General features: G+C 42.2%; 2 protein-coding genes across 2 annotated transcripts in view; one reads left to right on the top strand and one right to left on the bottom strand.

Annotated features, from left to right (window-relative positions):
* TAF11 (TAF11 RNA polymerase II, TATA box binding protein (TBP)-associated factor, 28kDa) overlaps window positions 1–2,555 on the top strand; it is a 9,071-nt gene extending 6,516 nt beyond the window's left edge. The window contains exons 4-6 of the mRNA XM_012646625.1: window positions 708–795; window positions 1,137–1,233; window positions 1,897–2,555. Of these exons, the coding sequence (XP_012502079.1) occupies window positions 708–795; window positions 1,137–1,233; window positions 1,897–2,027 (316 nt within the window). The 3' untranslated portion in view covers window positions 2,028–2,555. The remainder of the gene's footprint in view (window positions 1–707; window positions 796–1,136; window positions 1,234–1,896) is intronic.
* Window positions 2,556–7,813: 5,258 nt separating this feature from the next.
* UHRF1BP1 (UHRF1 binding protein 1) overlaps window positions 7,814–26,375 on the bottom strand; it is a 64,026-nt gene continuing 45,464 nt past the window's right edge. Inside the window, exons 9-21 of the mRNA XM_012646568.1 lie at window positions 24,510–24,596; window positions 23,813–23,983; window positions 22,627–22,766; window positions 22,104–22,245; window positions 21,657–21,850; window positions 20,006–21,453; window positions 15,263–15,459; window positions 11,985–12,139; window positions 11,748–11,898; window positions 9,441–9,703; window positions 8,887–8,995; window positions 8,656–8,762; window positions 7,814–8,212 (exon numbers count right to left, since the gene is read on the bottom strand). Coding sequence (XP_012502022.1) covers window positions 8,087–8,212; window positions 8,656–8,762; window positions 8,887–8,995; window positions 9,441–9,703; window positions 11,748–11,898; window positions 11,985–12,139; window positions 15,263–15,459; window positions 20,006–21,453; window positions 21,657–21,850; window positions 22,104–22,245; window positions 22,627–22,766; window positions 23,813–23,983; window positions 24,510–24,596 — 3,290 coding nt within the window. The 3' untranslated portion in view covers window positions 7,814–8,086. The remainder of the gene's footprint in view (window positions 8,213–8,655; window positions 8,763–8,886; window positions 8,996–9,440; window positions 9,704–11,747; window positions 11,899–11,984; window positions 12,140–15,262; window positions 15,460–20,005; window positions 21,454–21,656; window positions 21,851–22,103; window positions 22,246–22,626; window positions 22,767–23,812; window positions 23,984–24,509; window positions 24,597–26,375) is intronic.

Genomic DNA, 26,375 nt, shown 5'->3' with positions numbered 1-26,375 from the left:
AACAGTATGAACACTTTCAAAGGCTTTTCATACATATTTTCAAATTCCTCTCCCAAAAGCCATTCCAGTTCACCCCCTGCCAACATGTATGCATTTGTGTCCCCACATGAAAAATGTTACCTTGTTTTAGTTTATGATTTCCTTAGTTAATAATGAAAGGTAATTTTTTTCATCTATATTGACTGACTATTGGTATTTTTGTAAATTTCCTGTTCGTGTTCTTTGCTCATCTTCTAAAATTGATATGGCCATCTTTTTTATTTGAAAGAATTAATTTTAAGATTATTAGCTTTTTTCCATATATTTTGCAAATATTTTCCCCCTAAATCTATTAATGTTGAAAATAACTGGTTTGAATATAAATTTATATATTACATTTTTACCATCAAGGTGAAATGCAGTAAGGTACAGTTATGGGGAAGGCAGCCTAATGCTGAAAACACAGTCTATATAGTATGATACAGTAACTCAACATTGTTGTCTAAGTTTTTGTTCTTAATAAGTAAGGAAGTGGTATTTCACTTTTTCTCAAGTTCCCTTAGAGTAGAAATGTTTTATCTCCATTCCTCATAAGCACCAAGCCTAAAGACATTTACGTCTTATGAATTCATTTTTTAATTATCTGAGACTTGTTTTATTGACTTAATAATGTATCTTTTGAGTATTCATTCTTATAAGCCAACTTAATTACCTGAATCTTTGTTTAGAATCCTGGTTTCTTCTTTTTCTGAGGAGCAGCTAAACCGTTATGAAATGTACCGCCGGTCAGCTTTCCCTAAGGCAGCCATTAAAAGGGTAAGGGTGAACCACCACACTGTATTTCCACCATATGTTAGAATAAACCAGATTCGAGCTACATCTATTGGCATTTTGAAGTGAGTGTTAGGTAAGTTGGTGGATTATTTAGACAAGAAAATAGAAATAACATGCCCTTCAATTATCTGACCAATTTCAGTTTTATATACTAGGGATAGGGTCTCAACATACAGAGCAAGTCATGACGCACTTGCATCAACAGTTTCAATTTCAGCATCCAGCCTTTAGTAAACACTTTTTCTGTGCAAAGCTTTTATTGGTACTGTGTTCCAGAGCTAGTCTTTGACTATCTTAATCACACTCTCTGTCCTTCTTTCAAGCTGATCCAGTCCATCACGGGCACCTCTGTGTCTCAGAATGTTGTTATTGCTATGTCTGGCATTTCCAAGGTTTTCGTCGGGGAAGTAGTAGAAGAAGGTGAGTAGTGTTGGTTACAGATGCTGGATATACCTGTAGTGGTCTTATTTTTAAGAATATCTATACTACGGAACTTATTAAAGCACCTGTGGGAGTTTCCATTTGCACTAGAAGTTGACCACGTAGATAGTCTTGTACTCAGGACAGCATGACCATTATTCCTTGAAAATTTCAATATTGGCAGCAAGGAACCATCGGGGAAATACCCTTCCCTGAATCCTGTCCTCAGCCCAGGGTAACAGCAGCAGACTTTGTATGTTCTCTAGTGGACTTTGCTCATTTCTACTGCCAAAAGTGAAGATAAAAGAAAAGCAATCACTGGGGCTGACCTATGTGGTATGGTGAGTTGTCCCTGATGTTGTGACCCCTGGGAACTGCCTCCTCTATTTAGTAAAAAGCCTGGCTGCTTCCCATTGCTAATCTCTAACTGATAAAATCTTTTATTTTTTTGAGCAAATTTGTTTTAAACTGTTGCCTATGATAAAGCCTGAGATATTATACTAAAGCTAACATGATACATTTTATAGCATTCACTTAAAAAGGAAGTGTCTTGGTTTATTTTCTTAGCAAGCTTAAGGGTTAATGAGAATTACAGGACTTAAAAGGATTATGTGATTAATAAGTTATGGTGTGATAATGAAACTTTCTCTTTGTCCTGTTTAGCACTGGATGTGTGTGAGAAGTGGGGAGAAATGCCACCACTACAACCCAAACACATGAGGGAGGCTGTCCGAAGGTTAAAGTCAAAGGGACAAATCCCCAACTCAAAGCACAAAAAAATCATCTTCTTCTAGACCAAAGTCTAGGAAGGCCTATTGCTGACAGAAGTGCTGGTTCCAGACTTCCTACTGAATGAGACTTTCTGCACTGGTGCTTTAGTATCTCAGTACTCCAAGGATTCCATAATGATTTTAAGGTCTTTCTCAGAACTCTAAATATTAGCACATCTAGAAGGCATGCAGCCTGTTTCATACTTGTCTTGACTAATTTTGGGACTCTTAGGGCATTTTGAGATATTTGTCTCTTGGCTAGCTGGAAGGTACATGGGCCTTAACCATCTTCTGGACAGGAGAGCTTCTTCCAGAGAGAGAAAACGTTTCTAAGAGTGCTTTGATGATTTCACATTGAAGCCTAAAGTTGCTAAGACAGGTTCTTTCTCATGTCTGGTTTTAAGTAGATGAAACAACTAGAAACTTAACTTGTGATATTCTACCAGGAAGGACAGAGTGATAGCAGCAGTAGTAGAATAATTTGTGCTTGTAAGCATGTAGGGTTCTCCTGTGGATTTTAGTGAGTGATCATTAAACAGTTTTCCAACTTGCTGTATGTGTATTCATTTTCTGTCTAGCTGGTTGGAATGGAGAGAAGTACGTTATGCTTTCTGGTGTCCCAGTAAAATTGGTCTTGGCTTTTTTGTGAAAATTTGAGTAGTAGAACCATTAAATTTTTTTTCATAAAAGAGCACTTCAGGCCGGGCGTGGTGGCTCACGCCTGTAATCCTAGCACCCTGGGAGGCCGAGGCGGGCAGATCGTTTGAGCTCAGGAGTTCGAGACCACCCTGAGCAAGAGCGAGACCCCATCTCTACTAAAAAAAATAAAATATGTAGAAAGAAGTTAGCTGGACAACTAAAAATATATAGAAAAAATTAGCTGGGCATGGTGGCTCGTGCCTGTAGTCCCAGCTACTCGGGAGGCTGAGGCAGGAGGATCGTTTGAGCCCAGGAGTTTGCGGTTGCTGTGAGCTAGGCTGATGCCACGGCACTCTAGCCCAGGCAACAGAGTGAGACTCTGTCTCAAAAAATAAATAAATAAAAGAGCACTTCATTAAAGTCACAAATTATATAGAAAAAGAAAATAAATGAAATTAAAACGAGCACTTTAAGCACAGTAAAAGCCCATATATTTCAGAGTCCTATAAACAGATATACCACAACCAATTTTGTTTAATAAGTTTAATTTGCTTTTTTTTCAGATGGTTCACAGAACCAATACACTCAAAGTTTGATTAGATATTGCAACATTAAAATTGCCCCAGTACTGACCTAGATTCAGTTCATTAGATATATTCTCATCGTTTTTTTCAAATAGACGGGAAAGGAGTGACCTTTTTTTGCCAGTGATCAGCAGTAATAAGGCTACTGTACATAATTGGCAGTCCCCAGGAATTCTTTCATCTCTGTCATTCAGTGTCACGGTCTCCCTGTGGGTTCTGAACCTGTTCTCTTTTGAAGCTTTCCTGAGCATATCTTAGTAAAGACTCCAATTCTGTTTAGCACCCACAGTGGGGGAAACATCTTGGACTCAGAAAGTTGGGCAAAACTGTCTTATAAAGTATCTTACATTAAAACTCGTAGCCTAAACAGGTACTTAACCAATGGAAAAGACACTTGAGTGGGGCACTCCACAAAGAAATGCTAAAAGACTCAGTCTAAATCTTGACCAAAAACTAATAAACTGACAAAAAGGAAATTCTCTCAGCTCTAACAGGAATTTTTTTTTTAACAGTTAAAGGAACTACACCTATTGCAATTAGACATATTGAATAAGGCTGAAACTTAATAAATAATGGAGAAAACCAAATTCTAAGTCTGGCCACTTAGCAAAGCCTCACTGTTAAAGGTTATACAGCAGCGCTTCCCCTTGTGCCATGAGGAAAGTAATCCCCATTCAACAATAGCACTGTTACCTATACCTTCCCAGAGGTGAACAGGAATATGCCTATTCTGGCAGAATGTGGGGGAACTAGGCGAAGGCCTTAGTCTCTGAAAGGATAGTGCATCACACCAGATTCTCTCTGCAGCTCTTAATAATGACTATGATAAATCACAGCGACAGTTTTTACAGATCTCAAATAACCACGTCATCATACTAGTTTGTGTAGCAAAGTTCAGTTGTTTCCATAGTTTTCTGATTTCACTTTCACTGATTTTAGAAGTTTAGGCAAGTATTAAGTGAGAAGAAAAAAAAAAAAAACACTGGTGTAAAGGTTTGGAATGGAAAGTTCTCACATAATTATGGCAATACTTCAAACTATTAATACCTTCTTTGCACTATCCCCCATGCTTTAAGGGGAAACTAATGTAAATGAGTTAAAAGGAAGCATTTTAAGTTATAGGGTATGTGAGGGGTGGTGTTTATCCCTTGTATATTCCATACAGAGGGACCATTCTTTTGAGAACCATGAAAAAGGGGGCATAAAGGTTGAGGCCCGTGGCAAAATGATGGTCAGACGAAATATATGGTAAAAAGCAGCCATCTTGTGAATAGAACCCACTCCTGTCTTAAGTTAGGGAAACTAGGTTAATTATACCAGTGAGTTGAAAACAGAATTTGAGATTGATAGGTTCCCTGCAGCCCAGTTGAAGAGAGGATTTAGACTGTAGTCCATATACACTAAAGCATGTCCCTAGCACATCCACGTAAACAGGAAAGCTAGACAATCACAGATAATACATAATTGTAAATGCTTCACAGCTGAAATGGTAATGTGCAGTGGCTGACGTCTTTGAGCAATAGTGGTGCTATCCCTCCAGACATTTTCTTGAGGTATTGTTATTTTTTGTTCAGAGTCTTGCAAGTTCAGTCTTCTGCAAGGCAGAAATCGTAAGTAGTCCAAAAGGGCTAATACTACTATTCTTTCCTTCTATTATTTTCCTTTACAGTTACGCTGAGGGCTACCAGCAGTACACATTTCATTATGAAAAAGTCTTTCTTCCCCCAATGAACAGGAGTATGAAATTATGTAAGCTGATTTTTACTAAAATCCCATGGGATAATCACCCCTACCACATATCCTGAGGGATTTCAAAACACAATGGCCAAAACTGTCACATAAGGAAAACTCAGAAATTCTAGGGCTCAATTTGTCACATGGACAAGAGCCTCAGACTCCTTCAGAGAGCCCAGAAAGCTGACTGAGCTCTGGCCATTAAGGGATTAGCCTTGGTACTTGGCAGATACGTTTCTACTGCTCCCCACCCAAGTATAAGCCACCCAGCAATTCCTGTTAGGCATTTTCTTTGCATGGAAGGATACCAAAGGGATATATGACAGGTGGGGGAGGAAGGGACGGGAGGAGAATCAGAATGTGATTTTTAAACCAATTCCAGTGCGCCTAAGGTTGAATAATTCTATTTTCCAGCTACTGGCTCTTCCTCCTCCCTCCTCCAAGAACATTAGAGATGCCATATTTGAGAGGACCGGTGATTCATTCAGTTCAGCATTCGGCCTTTTTTAAAGAAGCCCTAAGGAGTAATTTATGAAGGGATGTAGTTACCCTCTCAGCTGTATATAACCAAGTAGCCCTACTTTTCTATCATTCCTTTGGGGAGGCCATCATGCAAAGACTCTGCTAGCACCTCTTCTTGGGCAATGAACTTGGCAAGTTTCTGATTTGCTATGAGAAGTGGTTTCTTTTACCTAAGGCTATGAGGTAGAGCCCTAGAGCCAGTGTTTCAGGACCAGGCCCTTGCTCTTGACTAGGTATTTGATCAAACACTCCTCTCAGCTTTCACCTTTGCAGAATAGAGTCTACACTATAAAGATGTGACCTCACACGGAAGAACTTCGAGCCCCTGATAATTTTTGCTATTCTCTGGACCTTTCCACCCTTCACCATATATTTTGTAAATAGGGTCATTAGAAACACACAGATAATTTGGTTAAGACATAACCATGATTTTGTATGAAGTGCTGTTCTCCGTGTTGTCTCCGAGAGCCCTTCCTGATGGCGCCTAGAGGGCAGTCAGGCTTGTGCCACAGCAGCACACTGATGCCTCCTCCCTCTCAGCAAGGAACTCAGTCTCTCTCCCGAGTTCCAGCACAGCCTGCCGCCGTATCAGCGGGTAATTCTTCCATATACACACTACCTTATACTTATATGCTGAACTTCACCTGTCACTTTTCTGAGTATTCACAGCCCTACTTGTTATAACCCTTCTGTGGTTTTGTGGTTTTTTAATCTCTTCTGATCTACCTTTCACTGCCTGCAAATAGTGACAATTTTATTTCATTGTAAAATCCTACTTTCAGGTCATTTATAAAAAATCTGAAATAAGGTCGAACCAAGCATCAACCCTTCAGTAACCTCCCCTGTTAAGATTCTTTCCAAAAAGATGTTTCTTTATTCCTAAGTCTCTGTTTCCTAAGCACGACAAATTCCCACAGTCTGTCCCAACTGGTGTTTTAAAAATTGCCTTAGTGAAGAAAATTTGACAAAAGTCCTTCAAAAGTCTGAAAAAGTTAGATCTTGTTCCTTCATGAATGCATGTTTCTTTTTTATCTTCATAAAACTGGAGTAGGTCTTGGGAGGCTGAAGCAGGAGGATTGCTTGAGCCCAGGAGTCCGAGGCAGCAGTGAGCTATGATCGTGCCTGGGTGACAGAGTGAGATCCTATCTCTTAGAAACACACACACACTAGAGTATGCAAGTCAAGCATGATTTCCCATAAAAGAAACCTGTTTACCTTTCCTTCAATAGGTCACATATGATCAAGACTTTAGTGACTTCACTAAATAATTATTTTACCGTCTTACCATGTAAAGGTGAGTTAGCTAATGATCTTCTGTCCAATCAACACAGCTTGAAGTTAATCGCAGGGCAATATGAATGCAGGTACGGTGTTAGAGAAGAATTAGATAGGAAAAAAGGGAAAATCGCTCTTTTGTAGGGCAGGGGGAAAAACCTAGCTGGGTTGAAGGGTTTGGGTTTTTTCCTTAAGTCTTAAAAGTACATGATTTTGTACTTAATGAAAGTGGGAAAAATCAGGTAGATGGTGCTCAGAATTTGGTGGCGAGGCCCCTCTGAGCCTGCTGGCAAATAAACTGATTCTCCGACAAAAAAAAAAAGTACATGATTTTAAAAAGACACAGTGATGGAGGGGAGTGAGAGGCAACAGGCTGAGATGACTATGTTAAAGTTTAAAATATTTTCAGCTCCCCAACCACAAAGTGCTGAGGAGAGCACTGGTAGAAAGTTAGGGCTGGGAAAGCAGCCAGGGACCCCATGGAGACAGAAGAAATAACCTCAGGTACACCTGTGGCAGAGAGGCAAGACTCGGAAGCAAGCTCCCCTCCTGATCTCTACCACATCATACTCTCAACCTCACTCAGAACGAGTAATTTTCTCTTAATTTCAAATAAATTGTGTTATAGAGGGGAAAGAGGATATGGCTGAATCACTATTGTTGTTTACTTCCAACCACAGCATACAATGATGAAAGTATAACAGAAAGGAAGCTTAACTCTGAAAAATCTGATTGTAGTATCAGCCAGGATGCTCTGAGCTCGGTTCCCTTTCCGAAAAAGGCACAGTCCAGGTCTCCCTTATTCTTGTGCCTCTCCTGCCCTCCTGACCCGCCTGTGCTGGGCTATTTCCCCTTCCACGGCCAAAGCTCAGGTCAAGGACTTTTCAGGTCTGCTATGGGAAGCTCTTGGACATGGAATCTTTGGTGGCTCTTTGGATGACCGAAGAGGTGGGTACTTTCGCTTGTTCACACAGACTGTGAAGGAAGCAAATGTCCCTGCCATGAAATTATGAGCTAAAATGGCCCTACAGTGTCAAGAAGATTCCACCTAGTGTGCAGAGGGCCAAAAGGCTTTATATAGGCAAGACATGATGATTGAACGAGACACAAAGCAAGCCCCAATTTCCTGGGATGTGGTCACACTTTGCCCTGTCCTCCATCCGAGTTAGAACAGCTGGTAGAAAGCACACCCACATAAGTGAACTGAGCTCTCCCCAGTCCCTCTGGTATCCGTCGCGGACTTAGCCAACACTGGAGGGTGCCTTCTGTCTTAGGTGGTGCTATTGCTGGTGATCTCTTCTCTCCTTGGCACAGGCTGAGCCACTGCTGTCAGAGCTCAAAGAGGGGGTTATATTTCCTAATTTCCTGAAGAAGTGTTTCTTTATCCTGGTTGGCATTGGCCAATGCTTGTTTAGTTTCTATAAGTTCTTTTTGTAGGGTAGAAAGTTCTTTCACCTGAGGAACAATAAATAGTTCACAGTTAATGAACATGGTAATACCACCTTGCAACAAAAGCCAGTAAAGGGAACAGGGAGGAAGAATTCAAGCAGAAAAACCCACAAGTTAGGTTAGTGATTAAGAAAACTCAACTAGGTCTTTTTTTTCATTTTTTTCTCTTTCTTAAACATAGAATTACCATATAACTAGATCTTTTCTAAGAGCCTAATTCCCTTCAGAGTTCATCAGAAGGTACAGTATGTGATCAGCAACCATTCACCACCAGCTGCTAACTTAACATCCTCTAGTCAACACTTCTAGAAGCTGCCACTAGGTGACAGGAGCCCAAACCACCCATATGCACACAGCACAACCTACCTTTTCTGCACTCTGGGTTTTACCAACTTCACAATTACAGCCCCTAAAAGTTACAGGAAGATACTGTTCAGTTGTGACCTCACCTGCTGTCCAAAAACCTCTCCTGTGGGCACAAGAAACATCTGCTCTTTGAGGTGTGGCCTCTTCTCACTTTTAGGTACTTCAGCCGATGGTCTGTCCTGAGCAGCAGCTGGGGGGGAAAAGTAAAGGTTCTAAGTAACAAACTGCTGCCAACCCCCAGATAGCCCCTAGTTGTCACCTGTTCACTTACAGGAGAAAAAAGAGGAGGCAGGAGGCCGATAAGCCCGACTCACCGCCTATGTGGAACACACCATCATCACTCCGCTTCAGCACAACATGTTCCATGGCCAGAGTGATGGGGATAGGGCCTGGAGACGTCGGATAGATGGGGGGAATATCATCCTGCAGGAAACAGGGAAATCACATGATGCCCCCAACGGCTCCGAGCAATTTGGTAATACAACGCGTGCGGCTACCGTTCACCTTAGAGCACCTTTATGCCACGGTTTCTCCACACATCCTTGGAAGGTATGAGAGGCCTAACTGAGTTTCTCTCGTTCTAGAGACAGGGAAACTGAGGAAAGAAAACCTGATGGCTTGCACATGGTAAGGCTGCATGCCAAAGACAAGGCTGGGGTCAGAGACGTGGTCCTCACCTGAACGCTGGCTTTTTTGACAGCAACACATACTTACATACCACTATGGCACTGACAGGGAATGCTACTATGCATTTCCTCACTTGATCCTCGCCACGTTTTACAGTGACAAGGGAAGAGGTAAATAGCTGTCAAGCAAGCTGCTTCCTTGCTTGACAAAGTCCAGGGCAAAAACCAAAGTTTCCTCTCACCTTTAGGGTGATGCTGGAGTTCAGGAGCTCAATCTGCATGGGGACTACCACCGGGATCTCCTCATCCTCCAAGAAGGGGCCTAGGCCATTGAGCACCGAAGTGAGCAGTTCGAGGTCACAGCCATGAAGCAAGAAATGCAAGAAACCATTTTGTGTGGCCAGGGGGGAACGCACTGCTGCACCAGGCCCCACCTCAAAGCGAAGGCCCACAGCTGGCCTGTTGTGGCCCCTCTTCGAAGTAGAGGATTCCGGAAAGCATGTACCTTTGTGAAGAAAGACAAGGAAAACATACTAATGAATTTAAAGCCAAGGACTTTCCTAAGCATTTTACATATCTTTTATATTCATAACAACCCTATGCCAAAAGTATTGTCAACACTCCCGTCTTACAGATGAATGAACTGAGTCACAGAATAACTTGCCCAAAGTAACACAAATAATAAGTAGCAAGGAAAGGATCTGGACCCAGGCAGTCTAACTGCAAAGTCCACGGGCTTAGCTACTTCACTATAATGCTCTCAAGGTGGAAAAGAGGTTAAGGACCAAAAAAAAGCTGGTCTTACTATAAATCTGAGGAACTGGGCTGATGGCCAAGGAAAAGGTCATTAAAACATAAGACCTTGAGCTCTACTAAATTTGAATGTCTCTTCCTTTCTCCCAGTCTTGGTCTTCTCATCTCTCACAGATAAAGCCAAGCAGGATCTATGCTAAACTCTCTGAAACTCCATATAAAACAATCTCAGGTGTAGCAAAGGATAGGGAACAACTTACATATTTGTGGAACTATAAATTGGTACAATCATTTTGGAAAACAATTTCGCAATATATAGTAAAGTTCAAACTGTACCTACCCTAAAGATCTAGAAATTATATCCTCAGGAATATAACCCTGCAGAAACTCTCGAACATATATACCAGGAGACATGTACAAGGATGTTCACAGCAACCCTATTTGAAATAGCAAAGAACCTGGAAACAACCCAAATGTCTGTTCAGAATGGACTTAAGAAGTCGATAGGGTAATAGGTATGAGGGATATTTTAAGGGTAATGGAAATGTTCTAAAATTGGGTTGTGGTGATGGTTATAAAACTCTAAATTTATTAAAATTTATCAAACTGTACACTTAAAATGAGTCAATTCTATACTATGCAAATTATATCACAATAAAGCTGTTTTTAAAAAACAAAAAGAGGTATATTTATATAATAGAATATTATATAGCTGTGAAAAATGAACGAATTATAGCTAACTCAATAACCTAGAAGAATTTAACACGTTAACTGCCACACTAGAAAAAAAAATTTTTTCCCTGGGGCCACAGTGTTTCGTTAAAAAAAATGATCCTTCCTAATTTGTTATTTTTTCTTGTTTTCTGTGCATGAGTTATATGCAACACAATCCACATTTTTAGAATTAAATTTTCAATATTAATTGTAACAATAAGAACATTAACAAGTAAGATTTTCACAAACCAACTGCGGAGTTTTGTTTCACAAGGCCTTAGCATGAGTTAAATACAACTCACATGGCAGTTAATGTGTTAAAGAATATCATGCTACACAAAAGAAGCAAATCACAAAATAATACAAATTATTATTCCACTTAAAAAAACTCAAAAACCTGAAAAGCTAAACAATACATTAATACAAACGTATTGGAAAAGTTATAAAGTAAAGCAAGAGAATGATAAATACAAAATTCAGGATAGTGATTACCTATGACAGGTGATAAGAGGAAGGTTCAAGAGAGGGACTCCCAGGAACGTCAAAGGTAATGGTCCTGTTGTATTTATTAAACTAGGTGGTGGGTACATGGGTTCATTGTATTGTTATCATGTTATGCCTTATATATATTTTGTAAGTATTCTTTAGTATCTACTCAGTATTTTAAAAAATAATTTTTTAAGTGAAGCATGTAACATAAACCCAGGTTTTTCCTGCCATCTTTTTAAAGTATAAATGATGATTCACATCAAAGGACTGAATCTAAAACGCAGAAGTTCCCCGATCAGATAGTGTTTTACGTTAGCAGCCAGACAGACGAAGAAGTGGACACTGCCGTGACAGGTGAGCTCGAGGAGTACCTGGGAAGGGCACATGGAGAACAGCACAGTGAAGGCAAAGCCCCAGAGAGAGCTCTGGGAGGCTCCTTGCAAAAAGAGGCTTCACTAGAATTTTTCCTCCCCCTAATGGCTGCTAGAGAGAAGGACCAAAGGCTCATCACTAGAGCAGCTGCCCGTACAAGTTAATCTATGGCTACACTAGATGAATCCCACCAGCTCCCCTGGAATGGCCGCCATCCTCACCCGGACACTGTCCATGCAGGAACTGCCAGAGTCCCATGGTGCCCAGCTGCTGGAGGGTCAGCTCCTCTGCTTGCAGGGCTACAGTCAGGTCCTCACCACGAACCTCAATCCCAAAAGACACCTCATTCACCTTCAGGACCAGAACTGAGACCTGTTGAAGGAGATTCTCTTAGTTCTAAGTCCGAAGCTTCCAGTCCAGAGCCTACCCTCTGCACAGAGGAAAGTAGACCAGCTGACCGGGTGAAAGATGAGGTCTTCTCCACTGGGCGAAACTGAGCTGTTGGCCTCTGGTGACCCTTGGCCGTAATTATCCACAACAGGGCTCCCTTGAACACCAGCATCATCCAAGACATTTGGAAGAAATCCTGGTGGAACAGATTCTGCACCCGGCTCTGCAGGAGAAAGATGACAAAAGAATTCAAAGTTCAAAATATTCTGTTCAAATCCAACCTCTAAAGACAATGACAACTATAAAAATAAAAACAAAATATTTCTGGCATTCATAAGACAACTGGAAATTTGAAGACTGACTAGATATTTAATGAATTTAAGGAATTGTTAATTTTTTAAAGCATTATAATGGTTATTTGGTCACATTAAAAAAAATCTGTAAATGGAAACAACCCAAGTGTCCACGGATGGACGAATGGATAACTGCGATGTGGTATGTACGCACAAGGGAACATTATTCTGCCTTAAAAAGGAAGGGAATTCTGACACATGCTATAACACAGGAGAACCCTGAGGACATTATACTGAGTGGAATAAGTCAGTTACAAATGGACAAACGCTGTCTGATTCCACCTATGTAAGTACCTAAAGTAGTCAAATTTACAGAAAGAAGGTAGAATGGTGATTGCCAGGGGCTGGAGGGAGGGGGAATGGGAGTTAGTGTTTAACAAGTGCTGTTTCAGTTTTGCGAGATGTTAAGAATCCTGGAGATAGACTGTGTGCACGAGTTATATGCAATGCAATCCACGTTTTTAGAATTAGATTGTCAATATTAATTGTAACAACAGGAACATCACAAGTAAGATTTGTACAACAATGGTTGTACAACGATGAGAATGTACTTAATGCCACTGAACCATACACTTAAAAATGTCTAAGGTGGTAAATTTTATATATATTTTACCACAATTAAAAAAATTTTTTAAGTCTGTATTTTCAAGCAACATATAACAGAAAATATCTATGGACAAAAGGATATCTTTGGGATGTGCTTCAAAATAATATGGGACAAAGGAAAGAGGACAGTAGTGTACAGAAATGAGAATGACCACGAGCTCTTCATGTTGAAGCTAGGTAATGGGAATACGAGGGCTCATTATTTAATTCTGCCTACTGTTACACGTATTTCAAATTTTCCATGAGAAGCTATAAATAATAACAAAACAGTCTGGGAACCATGGCTCATGCCTATAATCCTAGTACTTTGGGAGGCTGAGGTGGGAGGACTGAGTCCAGGAGTTCAAGACCAGCCTGAGCAACACAGTGAGACTCTGTGTCTGCAAAAAATAGAAAAATTAGCCGAGCGTGGTTGTGCACACCTGTAGTCCCAGCTACTCGGGAGGCTGAGGCAAGAGGATTGCTTGAGCTCAGGAGTTTGAGGTTGCTGTGAGTTATGATCGTGCCACTGCACTCCAGCCTGAATGACAGAGCAAGACTCTGTTTCAAAAAAAACCACATTAATATCACCTCGCACTTGTCAGAATGGTTATTATCAAAAAGATGAAAGATAACGTGTTGAAAAGGATGTGGAGAAAAGAGACCTAGTACACTGTTGGTGGGAACGTAAATTAATAGAGCCATCATGGAAAACTGTACGGAAGTTCCTCACAAAACTAAAAACAGAGTTACCATATCCACTTGTGGGTATATGTCCAAAGGATTTGATGTTAGTATATCGAAGAGATATCTGCACTCCCATCTTTGCGATAGCATTATTCACAATAGCCAAATTATGGAATCTGCCTATGTGTCCATCAACAAAACTGTGGTATGTATGTACACAATGGAATACTATCCAGCCTTAAAAAACAGGAAATCCTGTCATTTGCGACAACATGGATGAGCATGGAGGACTGTGCTGAGTGAAGTAAGCCAGACACAGAAAGACATGTTCTCACTTATATGTGGAATCTAAAACAATCAAACTCATAGAAGCAGAGAGCAGAATGGTGGTTACCGGAAGCCAGAAAGAGTAGGGGGAAAGGGGATGGGGAGATGTTGATCAAAAGCAAAAATGCTTCTGTTAGGAGGAATAAATGTTAAGTATTTGAGGTGATACATATGTTAATGAGCTTGATTGAAAAAAACTCTACATTGTATACATGCATCATAGCATCACATTGCACCATATAAATAAATACAATTATAATTTGACAATAAAAAAATTAAATAAAAAAGGGCTGAATGTAGTGGCTCATGCCTGCAATCCCAGAGTTTTGGGAGGGCGAGGCAAGAAGATTGCTTGAGGCCAGGATTTTGAGACTATCCTGGCAACACAGTGAGACCCCATCTCTATAAAAAAATAAACCAGCTGGGCATGGTGGCATTCATGCCTGTAGTCCTAGCTACTCAGTAGACTGGGGTGGGAGGATCACTGGAGCCCAGGAGTTCAAGGTTACAGTGAGCTATGATCAAGCCACTGCACTCCAGCCTGGGTGACAGAGCAAGACCCTGTCTCTTAAAACAAACAAACAAACAAGCAAACAAGCAAACCCCACTGCATTCTCTCTTTATTCTTTTTTGTTTTGTTTTGTTTGGAGACAGGGTCTCGTTCTGTCTGCCCTGGGTAGAGTGTAGTTGTGTCATCGTAACTCACAGCAACCTCAAACTCCTGGGCTGAAGCAGTCCTCCTGCCTCAGCCTCCCTAGTAGCTGAGACTACAGGTGCATGCTACCACACCTGGCTAATTTTTCTATTTTTAGTACAGATGGGGTCTTACTCTTGCTCAGGCTGGTCTCAAGCTCCTGATATCAAGCAATCCTCCCGCGTCAGCCTCCCAGAGTGCCAGGATTATAGGTACGAGCCACCTCACCGGGCCTCTCTTTAGATATTCTTAAGGAATCATTTAATAGGTTTCTATTTCAATAAGCTAAAAGAACCATTGGTGTAACTTCAGAGGTGATTGATTTAATTCCCCTAGTTATTTTCCAACAATAAAATACACAGGCAAAAAAAAAAAAAAAAAGACAACAAATACACTCACACTATTGATACCAACCACGAAATGAATCCTACTGAGGGAGTTACACGGCTATAAGACTAGTACTCTCTCCTTTGGTTTGAATCTCTTCCCGTGATAAAAGTATTAACCAATCATCTAGAGGATGTGGAGATAAAACCAGAGCCACAAATCCACTAAAACTTTTTTTTTTTTGGGTTTTCGTTAAGAAAAAGTCTATATTGTCAAATCTCAGCTCCTCTTGAATCCTGCCAGTCTGAATACAGGCAGCAGAGAGAACCCTTTCTGGACTTCTGCAATTTTGCCTGGCTCTGCTCCCACATACCAGACTCCAGAAGCATCACAAAGCTGTCACTGCCATCACTGTCCACTGAAATCCGGTCTTCAGGGCCACTGTTATCCAATGAGACACCATCAAATGACTGCTGAGATACTGTCCTCTTCATGGAGAAAAATCGGAGTCGGGCAGCACTTCCACTCACCGGGGCTCCCACCCCCTCATCTGTCTTGGCCATAGGCTCCCTGTTTGAAAAAACAAAAACAAAAACAAAAAGCACAAATGTGGCTTTGGAGATATGTTTGTACCCACCCTTCCAACACCATTCCCCTTGAGCTCAGTTATTGTGGGCACAAACCTTGACATCACCTGTTACCTGCTATAAAGGGATCAAGTCATTTTTCAATTGATGGCCTTTCTGAGTCCTCTTATTCCAGCATCTCTAACTGCATAAACAGCTCTCCCATATCAACATTAAATGTCAAGGTTATTCAAGATCATCCCATACACAAAAGAGACCAGCTACCCACTGCACAGGTGCTAATGAATGGTACCTGAAACCACCTGCATTCATTCCGCAAGTATTTACTAAATAGCTTCTGTATGCAAGGCACCATATTAGGCATGAGGCAGGAGTCAGGGGTGGATAAGCTGATGAATAAAACATCCCTTGTTCTCAAAGACTTATAATCTATTAGGAGAAAGGATATCGATACATGCATAACATTATATGGGAGTCAGTCACACATGCCATAATAGAGGGACAGAGGCACAAAGGGAAAGGCTAGACAATATCAAAGAAGAAAAAGGCGGAGGGAAAGGGGACCAGGAATGGCTCTATGGAAGGAGATGGCATTTGAGGCGGTCCTTGCAGACTGAGAGAGAAATAGAGAAGAGCGCATTCTAAGGGGAAGAAAGGGCCCATGTAAAGGCAGAGCCAGAAACAGAGAGACGGGCAAGTAGCTCAGGCCAGATGAAGCACAGGTTTTGCTGGGGAAGGCAATGGGAGATAAAGTTAGAAAGGCAAAACACAGTGAAAAGAAACCTACAAAAGCTTTTAATCCTCCCCTCCCATTTTACAGATAAAGAAACTGACCCAAGGTCACAATTAAAGGTGAAATTAAAAAAACCCAAGTCTCCTAGCTTCCCACTTAGTGCTTTTTCACTTTACCACATGCGTTACAGCAAGAGTATAGAAAATCTTGAATACAAGATTATATATTAAAGTGCTTTGAAAACTGTAAAGTGCTATATGGATATATCATAATTGATTATGCCACACTAAGTTCAAACTAAATTCAGGGAAAAGCCTGAAGGTCCTGGAGTAGGAAAACAACAAGGTCACACCTGTGTTTTAGGAAGTTTGATCTGATTTTTTCAAACAAGCTGGAGAGGAAAAGACCTCCAATGCAGAAATCAATTAATAGTTTACTAAAATAGTCCACATCTGGGAAAAGACAGGGAAAAGCTATGTGAGATTCCCTAGAGCAGTGTGCTGAAAGTGTGGTCTGGTAGGAGAATTGGCATCAACAGGGAACTCGTTAGAAATGCAAATTCTCAGGCCCCTCATACCGACTGAATGAGAAAGTCTAGGGGGTAGGGCTCAGCAATCTACATTTTAATAAACCCTCCAGATGATTCTGATGTACACCCAAATTTGAGAACCGCTGATCTAAGAATCATGGTCAGAACATGACAAACAAGTGTAAGAGGAAAAGAGCGAAAATGTAGAGCTTGAAAGAGTAGGAGAATGCTATTATCAAAAGAAGAACGAACTGATCTGGGTAGGAATAAGAATTTTATTTTATATATGTAAGATTTGACGCCCTCCTAAGAGATCCATGCGGAGCTAGGTCCCGTAGATCGTTTTAAATGAAGAGCAGGGGAGGGGAGGGAAGTCAGGACTCAAAATATAGACTATAGCGGGAGTAGGGAGACCAATACAATAACCTAGAGAGACAGTATTAAAAAGCGTAGACTGATAGAAACTTGAATGTTTGGCAAATGTATCAAGAATCTTAAAAATTTTTATAGCATTTTACCCAGTAATTTCACTTATAGGTTTTTATTCTAAAGAAAGATGTAGACCAGGCATGGTGGCTCATGCCTGTAATCCTAGCACTCTGGGAGGCCAAGACAGGAGGACTGCTTGAGCTCAGGAGTTTGAGGCCAGCCTGAGCAAGAGCAAGACCCTGTCTCTACAAAAAATAGAAAAATCAGCTGGGCATCGTGGTGCCTATAGTCCCAGCTACTTGGGAGGCTGAGGCAGGAGGATCACCTGAGCCCAGGAGTTGGAGGTTGCTGTGAGCTAGGATGATGCCACTACACTCTACCCAGGGCGACAGAGTGAGACTCTGTCTGGAAAAAAAAAAAAAAAAAGAAAGAGAAAGATAGATTTAGATATGTACAATATTCAGAAACAGTAACATTCACAAAAATAAAGACATTTACCACAACATTGGTCCTACCTGAGAAAAACTGGAAACAGACTAAATGAGTGCCCCCAGAGAGTGGAATGAATGAATAAATTGATACATCCATTTGCTAGAATACAACAGAGCAATTAAAAATCATGTATTCAAATACCTAACGAACATAAAAATATTCACAATAAAATATTAAGTGAAAAAAGCAGGATGCAACACTGTAGAAATAATATAAGCCTCTTGTAAAAATATTTGTGTATATTATATGCATAAACACACACAAGCATTCACATAGACACATAAAGATTAGAAGAAAATAGACTCAAATGTAAATAATGGTTATCTGTGGATAGTACCATTAGAAGTAATTTTTATATCTTCTTCTTTATTGTTTCCTGCACAATTATTATTTCCCGCACAGTCAACTGAATGAGCACAAGCCGTTTTTATAATTTAAAAGATTAGAATTAAGACAAAAGTAATCAGAATATGGACAGCCTAGCCTTGTGGAACATTTACCTTTATGGGAGAAAAGGAAGAAGAGTGTAGCCGAGGAAAATGAGAAGACTCCTTCAGACAAGTGAGAGTAACTGGGCAGGGTTACAAATGCTCAGAATGAACTGATCCGCTATGGAAACTGTCAAACGGGAGTCCAGGAGAAGGAAGACTGAGAAAAGGCCATGGCTTGAGCAGTTAGGAAGTCACTGCTGATGTTTCAAAAGAGCTCGTTTCACACACCTTTCTCTTCTCTTTTTCACCTCTCCTCTTTTCCCATCTCCCTTACTCATCTCCATTTAGAAAAAGCAGCACATTTGGTGATTAGGAGTCCAGGTTTTCAGTCCTTGCCCCACCACTCACAAGTTGTGTTACCTTAAGCAAGTTTCTTACCTCTCTGAGCCTCAGTTCCCTCATCTGTAAAATGGGGAGTGATGTTAGTACCTGCCTCATAGGGCTCTTACAAGAATTCAGTGGATTAATATTTAAGTATTTAGGACAGTGCCTATACCTGACAAACAGAAAGCACTTAATAAATGTTAGCTAGTATTATACCTACAGTCCCCGCCTGCTGGGCTATGGTCCGTGGCCTACTGGGAACCGGCCACACAGCAGGAGGTGAGCAGCAGGCGAGCAAGTGAAGCTTCATCTTCATCTGTATTTATAGCCGCTCCCCATCGGTTGGCGTCACCACAGAAGCTCCGCCTCCCATCAGATCAGCGGCGACATTAGATTCTCATAGCGGCACGAACCCTAGTGTAAACTGCGCATGCAAGGGATCTAGGTTGCGTGCTCTTTATGAGAATCTAATGCCTGATGATCCGAGGCAGAGCTGAGGTGGTGATGCTAGTGCTGGGGAGTGGCTGCAAATACAGATTATCATCAGCAGAGAGGTTTGACTGCACAGTAAATGTAATGCGCTTGAATCATCCCAAAACCATCTCCCTTCCCCCTGGTCTGTGGAAAAATTGTCTTCCATGAAACTGGTCCCTGGTGCCAAAAAGGTTGGGGGCCACTGTGTTATACCATTCACCCCTGTAAGTCTTCCTCTCTCCTCTGTCCTTGGTTTTCTATCACAGCAGGTACTAGTATGCCCACAGACATTGCTCAGAGACCCACTTACACCAATCCACTTAGACAAAAGCTCTAAAAACACTGATCTTCATACCATGGTCTCTAAACCACAAGGTGTCCCAGCAAAGATTTCCCTTAGTCTTCATTATCTTTCCTAAAACCACAAGGCATCCATGGGATGCCTTTTCTGTTCTTTTGACAATGCATTTCTGTGTTTTTATGCTAACTACCTACTTAGCATCTCCAGTGCAGGACACAAAGCCCAGCACACAGTAAGGGCTCAAAAAATATTTGTTGAACGAATGGATGAAATTCTTCCTTCTCTATTATTCTGGGAGACATTGATAAGGTACCAAAAAGGGCAAGTCCAAAGCCCCAGCTTTTCTATTTACAAGAGATAGGATCCATGAACTCATCCTTTCTGAAGCTTCAGTTTCCTCAGCTACAGACTGGGGGGATACAAACATCTGAAGCAGCCTCACCAGGGTGTGGGTATCAAACCAAACAAAAAAATTACACAAATCCCACTGAAAAGAGTATTATACAGATGCCAGGTATTATTCTGGTATAACATATCTGTAGCAATAACAGGGAATCAGTGAAAGAGGAGATAATCTGATTACAAGAAGCAATAAATGTTGGCTTGAAAACTGCCCATTAAATAGGCCATTCTATGCATTCTCCTGGACTACATGGTGTTTCCCATCTGAAAGTACACAAAGCGGAGGCTTTAAAAACCAATGGTCAGAAGTAGGAGGAAGAAATGGGGCAACTGAAGGAGGCAGAGAACACTCACTTGGCTGGGGGCAAGGACAACATCTTGTGCATGGTGGAGGTCATTCTATCTCTGCCCAGACTGAAGGCATCCTTAGTCAGAGATACAGCTTCTTTGGTGAGGTCCATAGTGGCATGTAGAGCCTCCTTGGTGGCATCCTTGGTCATGTGAATAGCACTTGACAATTCTCCCTCGATGTTCTTCAGAGGGATGAGCTCTCCCTGTCCATTCACAGCAGTATCCCTGCCAGCGGGGGGCTTCGACGTAGCTGATGAACTGGAGGCCTGGGCTCTGCTCAGTCTCTTGGCTTGTAGGGACTCAACTGCCTCATGGTCCTTCCCTGACAACTGCGGGGCAAGTGGACCTAAGTCATGCAGTTCTTCATTGCTATGCAGCCTCTCCTGGGAATCATCCAGATTTTCCATGCTACTATCCTCCAGGACCTTCTCAGGGCTTGCTGGCCCCTGGTCTGAGGAGGCATCAGACTTTAGTTCCCGATCCTCTGAAGGAGATAGCTCTGAACCTATGAGGCTGGTGCTATCTGAACCTGCAGAGTCAGCATCAACAGCCCCAGGCGCAGGATGCATAAGCAGAGCCACCTCAGCACTGGGAAAGAGGACTCCAATGCAAGCTGTCTGGTTCTGCAGGGGCGACCCAGTCATGGCCTCTGTATCCTTAGTCAGCTGGTCCTGAAGCCCCTGCAGCACCTCCTTCAGTCGAAGCAGAGCCAAGTACTGGTAGTGGTCCAGCCTCAGGCGGACATGGGCTGGGGAGTGTACAAGCATGTGAACATCCGCTGCATCCTCCAGCTCTGTCAGGGCCCCTTTGCTGTCCACAACACTCCTATCTTCTCTCAGAATGTCCATGACTTTCGTAAGGCCTGATAAACTTTTCAAATCATGCTCAGTCTTTGACCTCTGATGAGACATAGAGTCAGGGGCAAGGGCCTCAGACTGGACAGGACTGCCAAAGCTGGCTGATGGTTTCAGCCTCCCCTCTGAGGCCAAAAGGAGCTTGCGTGCCTGGGCTTGCTGCCAGCGGAGGGGTAGGCAGGCCCAAATGGACAAAGGGAAGGGGGCCACAAAGTTCAAGGTATGGCCTTTGAAGTTCTCTGTTCCCTCAAAGTCCAAGGAGATCTGGGTGAAGTGGACAGACCAGAGATCCTGGGAAGCCTTAGGCCTCTGGGGAGGAAGGGTGCTAGGTTGAGGCAGGTGGGAATCTATCTGGAAGGCATGATGCAAAAAAAGCATGTGCAGAAGGCTAAAGCCACCTGAAACCTTAGGAAAGTGATCGTAATTGGAATGAAAGAACTCAGCAGCAGCAAAACCCCGGAAGAGACTCTGGAGGTCTGGACAGCTACAATGTGGGGCATGACGTGTATTGGTGGCAATCATGCCTGATGCAGAGAAGACAAGGGCCTGGGGACGATGCAACTCCGCCTGTTCTCTCTTCTCCAGTGGGAAGCTCACCTTGAGAGAGAAAATGAAACACAATTCAGAATGGCCATGCGAGTATCTCAGCACCCCACTATTAATACACACGTGAAAGATCATTTGGGCTGCAAAACTGTTTTCTTACTTCCACCAAACAGAACAGAACCGTGGATTATAGCCATTGGAAAAATGCGGCAATGGCTACCACCAGGAGACACAAGTCTCATTCTCTGCCTTACCCTCAACCGGAAGGCATCCAGTCGGATGTCCAAGTGTTCATCCTTCTGGCTTGAATCTTCCAACTTGTAGATAGCTTTGAACTGCTTTAAGCTACGGTATAGATCCAGGCAAAAGAGGTTACCCCAGAGCAAGCTGACGGGATCCACAGTAAACATCAGACCATTTAACTGAATGTAGAGATTGGGACAAGGAACTAGAAAGCAGAGAAAAAAGCAGAATCATCATATACAAAGCAGCAGGTAGACTCTTACGATCTAATATTTATTTTATTATCAAGAGAACAAAGATATACATTTATACAGGGCAGAGTTTTTAACAAGGGTGTGCTAAATTAACTCAAACACCTAAAATTCCTAACAACAAATGAAAATGTAAGCAGTGACTCCAAGGCTGACAATATGAAAAGCATGAGCTAGACAGAAGAAATGTTCAGTCCAGGTGCTTACCTGGAAGCTCCTGATTATCTGGGAAGTAATACTCTGTGAACTCAATATGAATGGCAGAGACCTGAGTGGGTAGGTTGTGGAGTTTCCGACTGCAGGAAAGGAGTGTAGACGGCTTCTTACTTGGCTGTCCAGCTGTAGACACCTAAGCAATCACAACTTACTGTTAGCATCTATAGCAATACCCAGAATAGGACTCCATTTCTGCTTAGGAAGTATAAGGCCACTACCGTCCTTCCAAAGTCTGTCACAGGGAGTACAGTGCTTTTCAAACATATTCCAGGCATTCTCACACCTGCCTCACACTATCCACAAGTTAGTTTTTTCAGCAGGAAGTAGGGCATTCGGAGGAAAACTGGGAGAATTCCCAAGTCCTGATCTCGGCAGCCATGCTCAGAAAGAGACACAACCTACCCATAAGTGAGGTAAACAGTCCCTGAATTCGACAACTTTGTTCATACTGTTCCAGATGCCTTCCAAGTGAACTGTTCCACCCCTTTCCAACCACGTTGCTTCACGTCCTCACCTGGTGGACGTCTAGGTCATCCACCCGTACTACCACGCAGCTAGAGCGCAAGCGATTCCATGCTGGAGGCCAAAAGGCAGCCTGTCGATCCTGAGAGGGGCTTTTCTCAAGAGAGTTCTTTCGAGGACTGGAGAGAGAATCTAAATAAAAGAAAGAAGGTGGGAAAGAGAATCAGATACATTCAATTCTCATTATTAATAGTATTAGGAAAGTAAAAATCCTAAAATTATTAATACTACATGTAGGAAAGAAAGCTTAACATGTCTAGCTCCTGCATGGAACTATTAATAAAAAACTATATTCTCCCTAAGACCAAGGCAACATCCTACTGAACGGAGATGACGACAACTTCTCTACAGCACTGCAGCTATCCCTGGGGATAAAGAGGTCTCCATAAAGAAAAAAGTCACTGATGTCTCTCCGTGAGATACACTGGACTAATTAGCGAGTCCATTGCTTTATCTCCACTGGTATTCAAAGATAATAATTACAGGCCGAGCGCGGTGGCTCACGCCTGTAATCCTAGCACTCTGGGAGGCCGAGGCAGGTGGATCGCTCAAGGTCAGGAGTTCGAGACCAGCCTGAGCAAGAGCGAGACCCCGTCTCTACTAAAAAATAGAAAGAAATGATCTGGACAACTAAAAATATATATATACAGAAAAAACTAGCCAGGCATGGTGGCGCATGCCTGTAGTCCCAGCTACTTGGGAGGCTGAGGCAGAAGGATCGCTTGAGCCCAGGAGTTTGAGGTTGCTGTGAGCCAGGCTGACGCCGCGGCACTCACTCCAGCCCGGGCAACAAAGCGAGACCCTGTCTCAAAAAAAAAAAAAAAAAAAAAAGATAATAATTACAGGAGGTGGCTTAGCACTTTGGGAGGCTGAGGCAGGAGGATTGCTTGAGCCCAGTAGTTCAAGACCAGCCTGAGCAACATAGCAAGACTCTGCCTCTACAAAAAATAGAAAAATTAGCAGGGCACAGTGGCATACACCTGTAGTCATAACTACTTGGGACGCTCAGGTGGGAGGATAGCTTGAGCCCAGGAGTCGGGCTGCAGTGAGCTATAACCATGTCACTGCACTCTAGCCAGAGCGAGACCTTTCTCTTTAAAAAACACTAATTAATTTTTTAAAAAAGATAAATGGTAAGAGGCTAAGCAACTGGAGTCCTCCAGTTCCTAGTAACCCACCTGCTTTCCTCCGGAAGGGAGAGTCTACCCCCAGGTGCCAGGGTGGTTTCAGACCCATCTCCTCATGCCACTTTTCCATTTTACTCTGAAATTCCATCACCAGCTTCTGGGCCCACTGTCCTCGGGTCTCCATGGCCTCACAGTGCCGTACCCAGTGTTTGCAGCTATCGCCTAGTCAACAAAGAAGCACAAAGATTTTAGCCCAAGATCATGATCCAACATTCCAATTTTTCCCTTTTGTCAGTATAGTCATAGTTCAGAATCTGATTCCTCACCCCCAATCCAGAATTCTCTGGATAAAGCAAAATTATCGAAGGAGAGCTCCCAAGTTCTGGATTCCATATGTGATTTTTCGCCCTAAGGCTCCCTAAAGACCAGCTGCTGACTGCTGCCATCTTTGACTATGGACTACTGGAGCAGCTCTGAAACTAGTGGGAGTGAAGGGTTGAGAATAGAATCAATAGCAACATCTCAGGCACTAACTCCCCTCTCACTTTCTCTCATCACTGATGAATCAATAGTGGACGCTGTAGGTTTCTAGAAGATGGCCTCTCGAAAAAGGATATTCCCAATGCTTCTCTGAGCGTATGCTGCAATCCCTTGTACCCTCCTGCTAAGCAGTCAGGGATAAATCCAGGAATCTGCCCTTCCTATTTTGAGCTATACTAGAACAGACCCCATCCAGAATTCTACTAACCTGCCCAGTGGAAGGGGTAATAGTCAAATGCCATTTTGCGGAAGGTAAGCTGCATGGCACCACCGGTGAGTCTGTTCGCAGAGACACCTATAAAAGAAAAATACAGGTGAATAGCAGTGGAAGGAACAGCCAAAACACCACCTGCAGCACTTAAAACTCCTGTTGAGGGCCGGCTGTAAGACTCAGCTGATAACACAGTGCATCTCAAAGGCATCGAAGGCCTTGATGTCAGGTGATTTGCAAAACAGAGGCCCTGTTCTTTTGGATTACAGTAGCTAACCCATATGCTCTAAAACTACGTCCCCAAACCCCTGGCCTCAGACTAGTACCAGTATGTGGCCTGTTAGGAACTGGGCTGCACAGCTGGAGGTGAGCAGCAGAGTGAAGCTTCATCTATATTTACGGGTACTCCGCTGCATCACCGCCTGAGCTCCGCCTCTGGTCGGATCAGTCACTGTCTCCCATCACCCCCAGATGGGAGCATCTAGTTCCAGGAAAATAAGCTCAGGGCTCCCACTGATTCTGCATTATGGTGACTTGTATAATTATTTCATTATATATTACAATGTTATATTATAATAGAAATAAAATACACAATAAATATAATGCACTTGACTCATCCCGAAACCCCACCCCACACCACCACCCTCACCTACCCCATCCATGGAAAAACTGTCTTCCATGAAACTGGTCCCTGGTGCCAAAAAGGTTGGGAACCACTGCTCTAAAAGACCCAAACGAAAGTATATTCCATCATCTCTGTAAATGGCTGCCATATTTTCAGAAAGGCAAAAGAAACTGCAAAACTCAGGATTCAGGAATTCCAATCCAAGGTTTCACACAGACACACTCTATAAACTTGACTGACTGGTTCCCCCAGCCCTAACAGTATTAATACTAGTGTTGCCATCCTTCAACACAACACCTGAAGAGGTAATAACCTAGATTTCCAAAAAACAAGAACTCATATTATTTCCTTTCATATCCTGGCCTCAGAGCTAAAGCTGTGATATTAGACAATCATTATATACTATACATACTAAGTATCATGGAATGCTAAAAATACTGCACAAACACCCATGTTATAAAATAAACATATAGAATATTGTAGGTAAACTGGAATTTTTAGCAATAAGTTAAATATTGCATTATGTTTATCTTGAATCTACATTTAATTCTTACTAAATGAATGAACTTTCCATGTTTCTATCGTATCTCTCCAATTAGGCTAAAAAACCGTAAAAGCAGGAACTATTTCTTCTACATATGTGTACTGTCTGACCCACACTATTCTAGTATTTCCATCCTGTCCCCTCCTAGTGTATCTACCTAGAGCCTTGTAAGCAGTAGATACTTAATAAATATGAGGGAAAACACCACAGAAATGAGTGAAGGGACATACTATGGAATCCCTATGGAGAAGAGGGGAGGGGAGATCAGGAGAGGGGAGGAGAGGGGAGGAGAGGGGATGGGGGAGGGATAAGAAAAGTTTTTGCCTCACAGGCTTTATACTGAGAGAAAACAATTTTTAAAGGGCAGGTGATACTCTTCCCCATCAATCACCAACCCTTCCTCTGAAACTTCAAGGCTAAGCTGATCCAGTTTAATTTTAAGAAACAGTGTTGTCCCACCTCAAGCCAAGCTGACCCCAATGACCCATCCAATTTCCAATTATTTTACCTCTAACACCATGGGATCAGTGAGCACATATTAGTCAATAGTCCCAAGATCCCAGCTATCATATCCCTTAATAAAAAAGCAGTAGATGTAAGTGAGGTATTCCAAGAATGGAAAGACAAGCACCACATGTACTCACCATCAAACTGGTATTAACTGATCAACACATAAATGCATATATAAGAATAA

The sequence above is a fragment of the Propithecus coquereli genome, unplaced genomic scaffold (genome assembly GCF_000956105.1).
Source record: "Propithecus coquereli isolate 6110/MARCELLA unplaced genomic scaffold, Pcoq_1.0 Scaffold248, whole genome shotgun sequence".
NCBI classification, from domain to species: domain Eukaryota; kingdom Metazoa; phylum Chordata; class Mammalia; order Primates; family Indriidae; genus Propithecus; species Propithecus coquereli.
The sequence above is the reverse complement of the archived record's forward strand: the minus strand, read 5'-3'. Positions and strand labels throughout refer to the sequence as shown.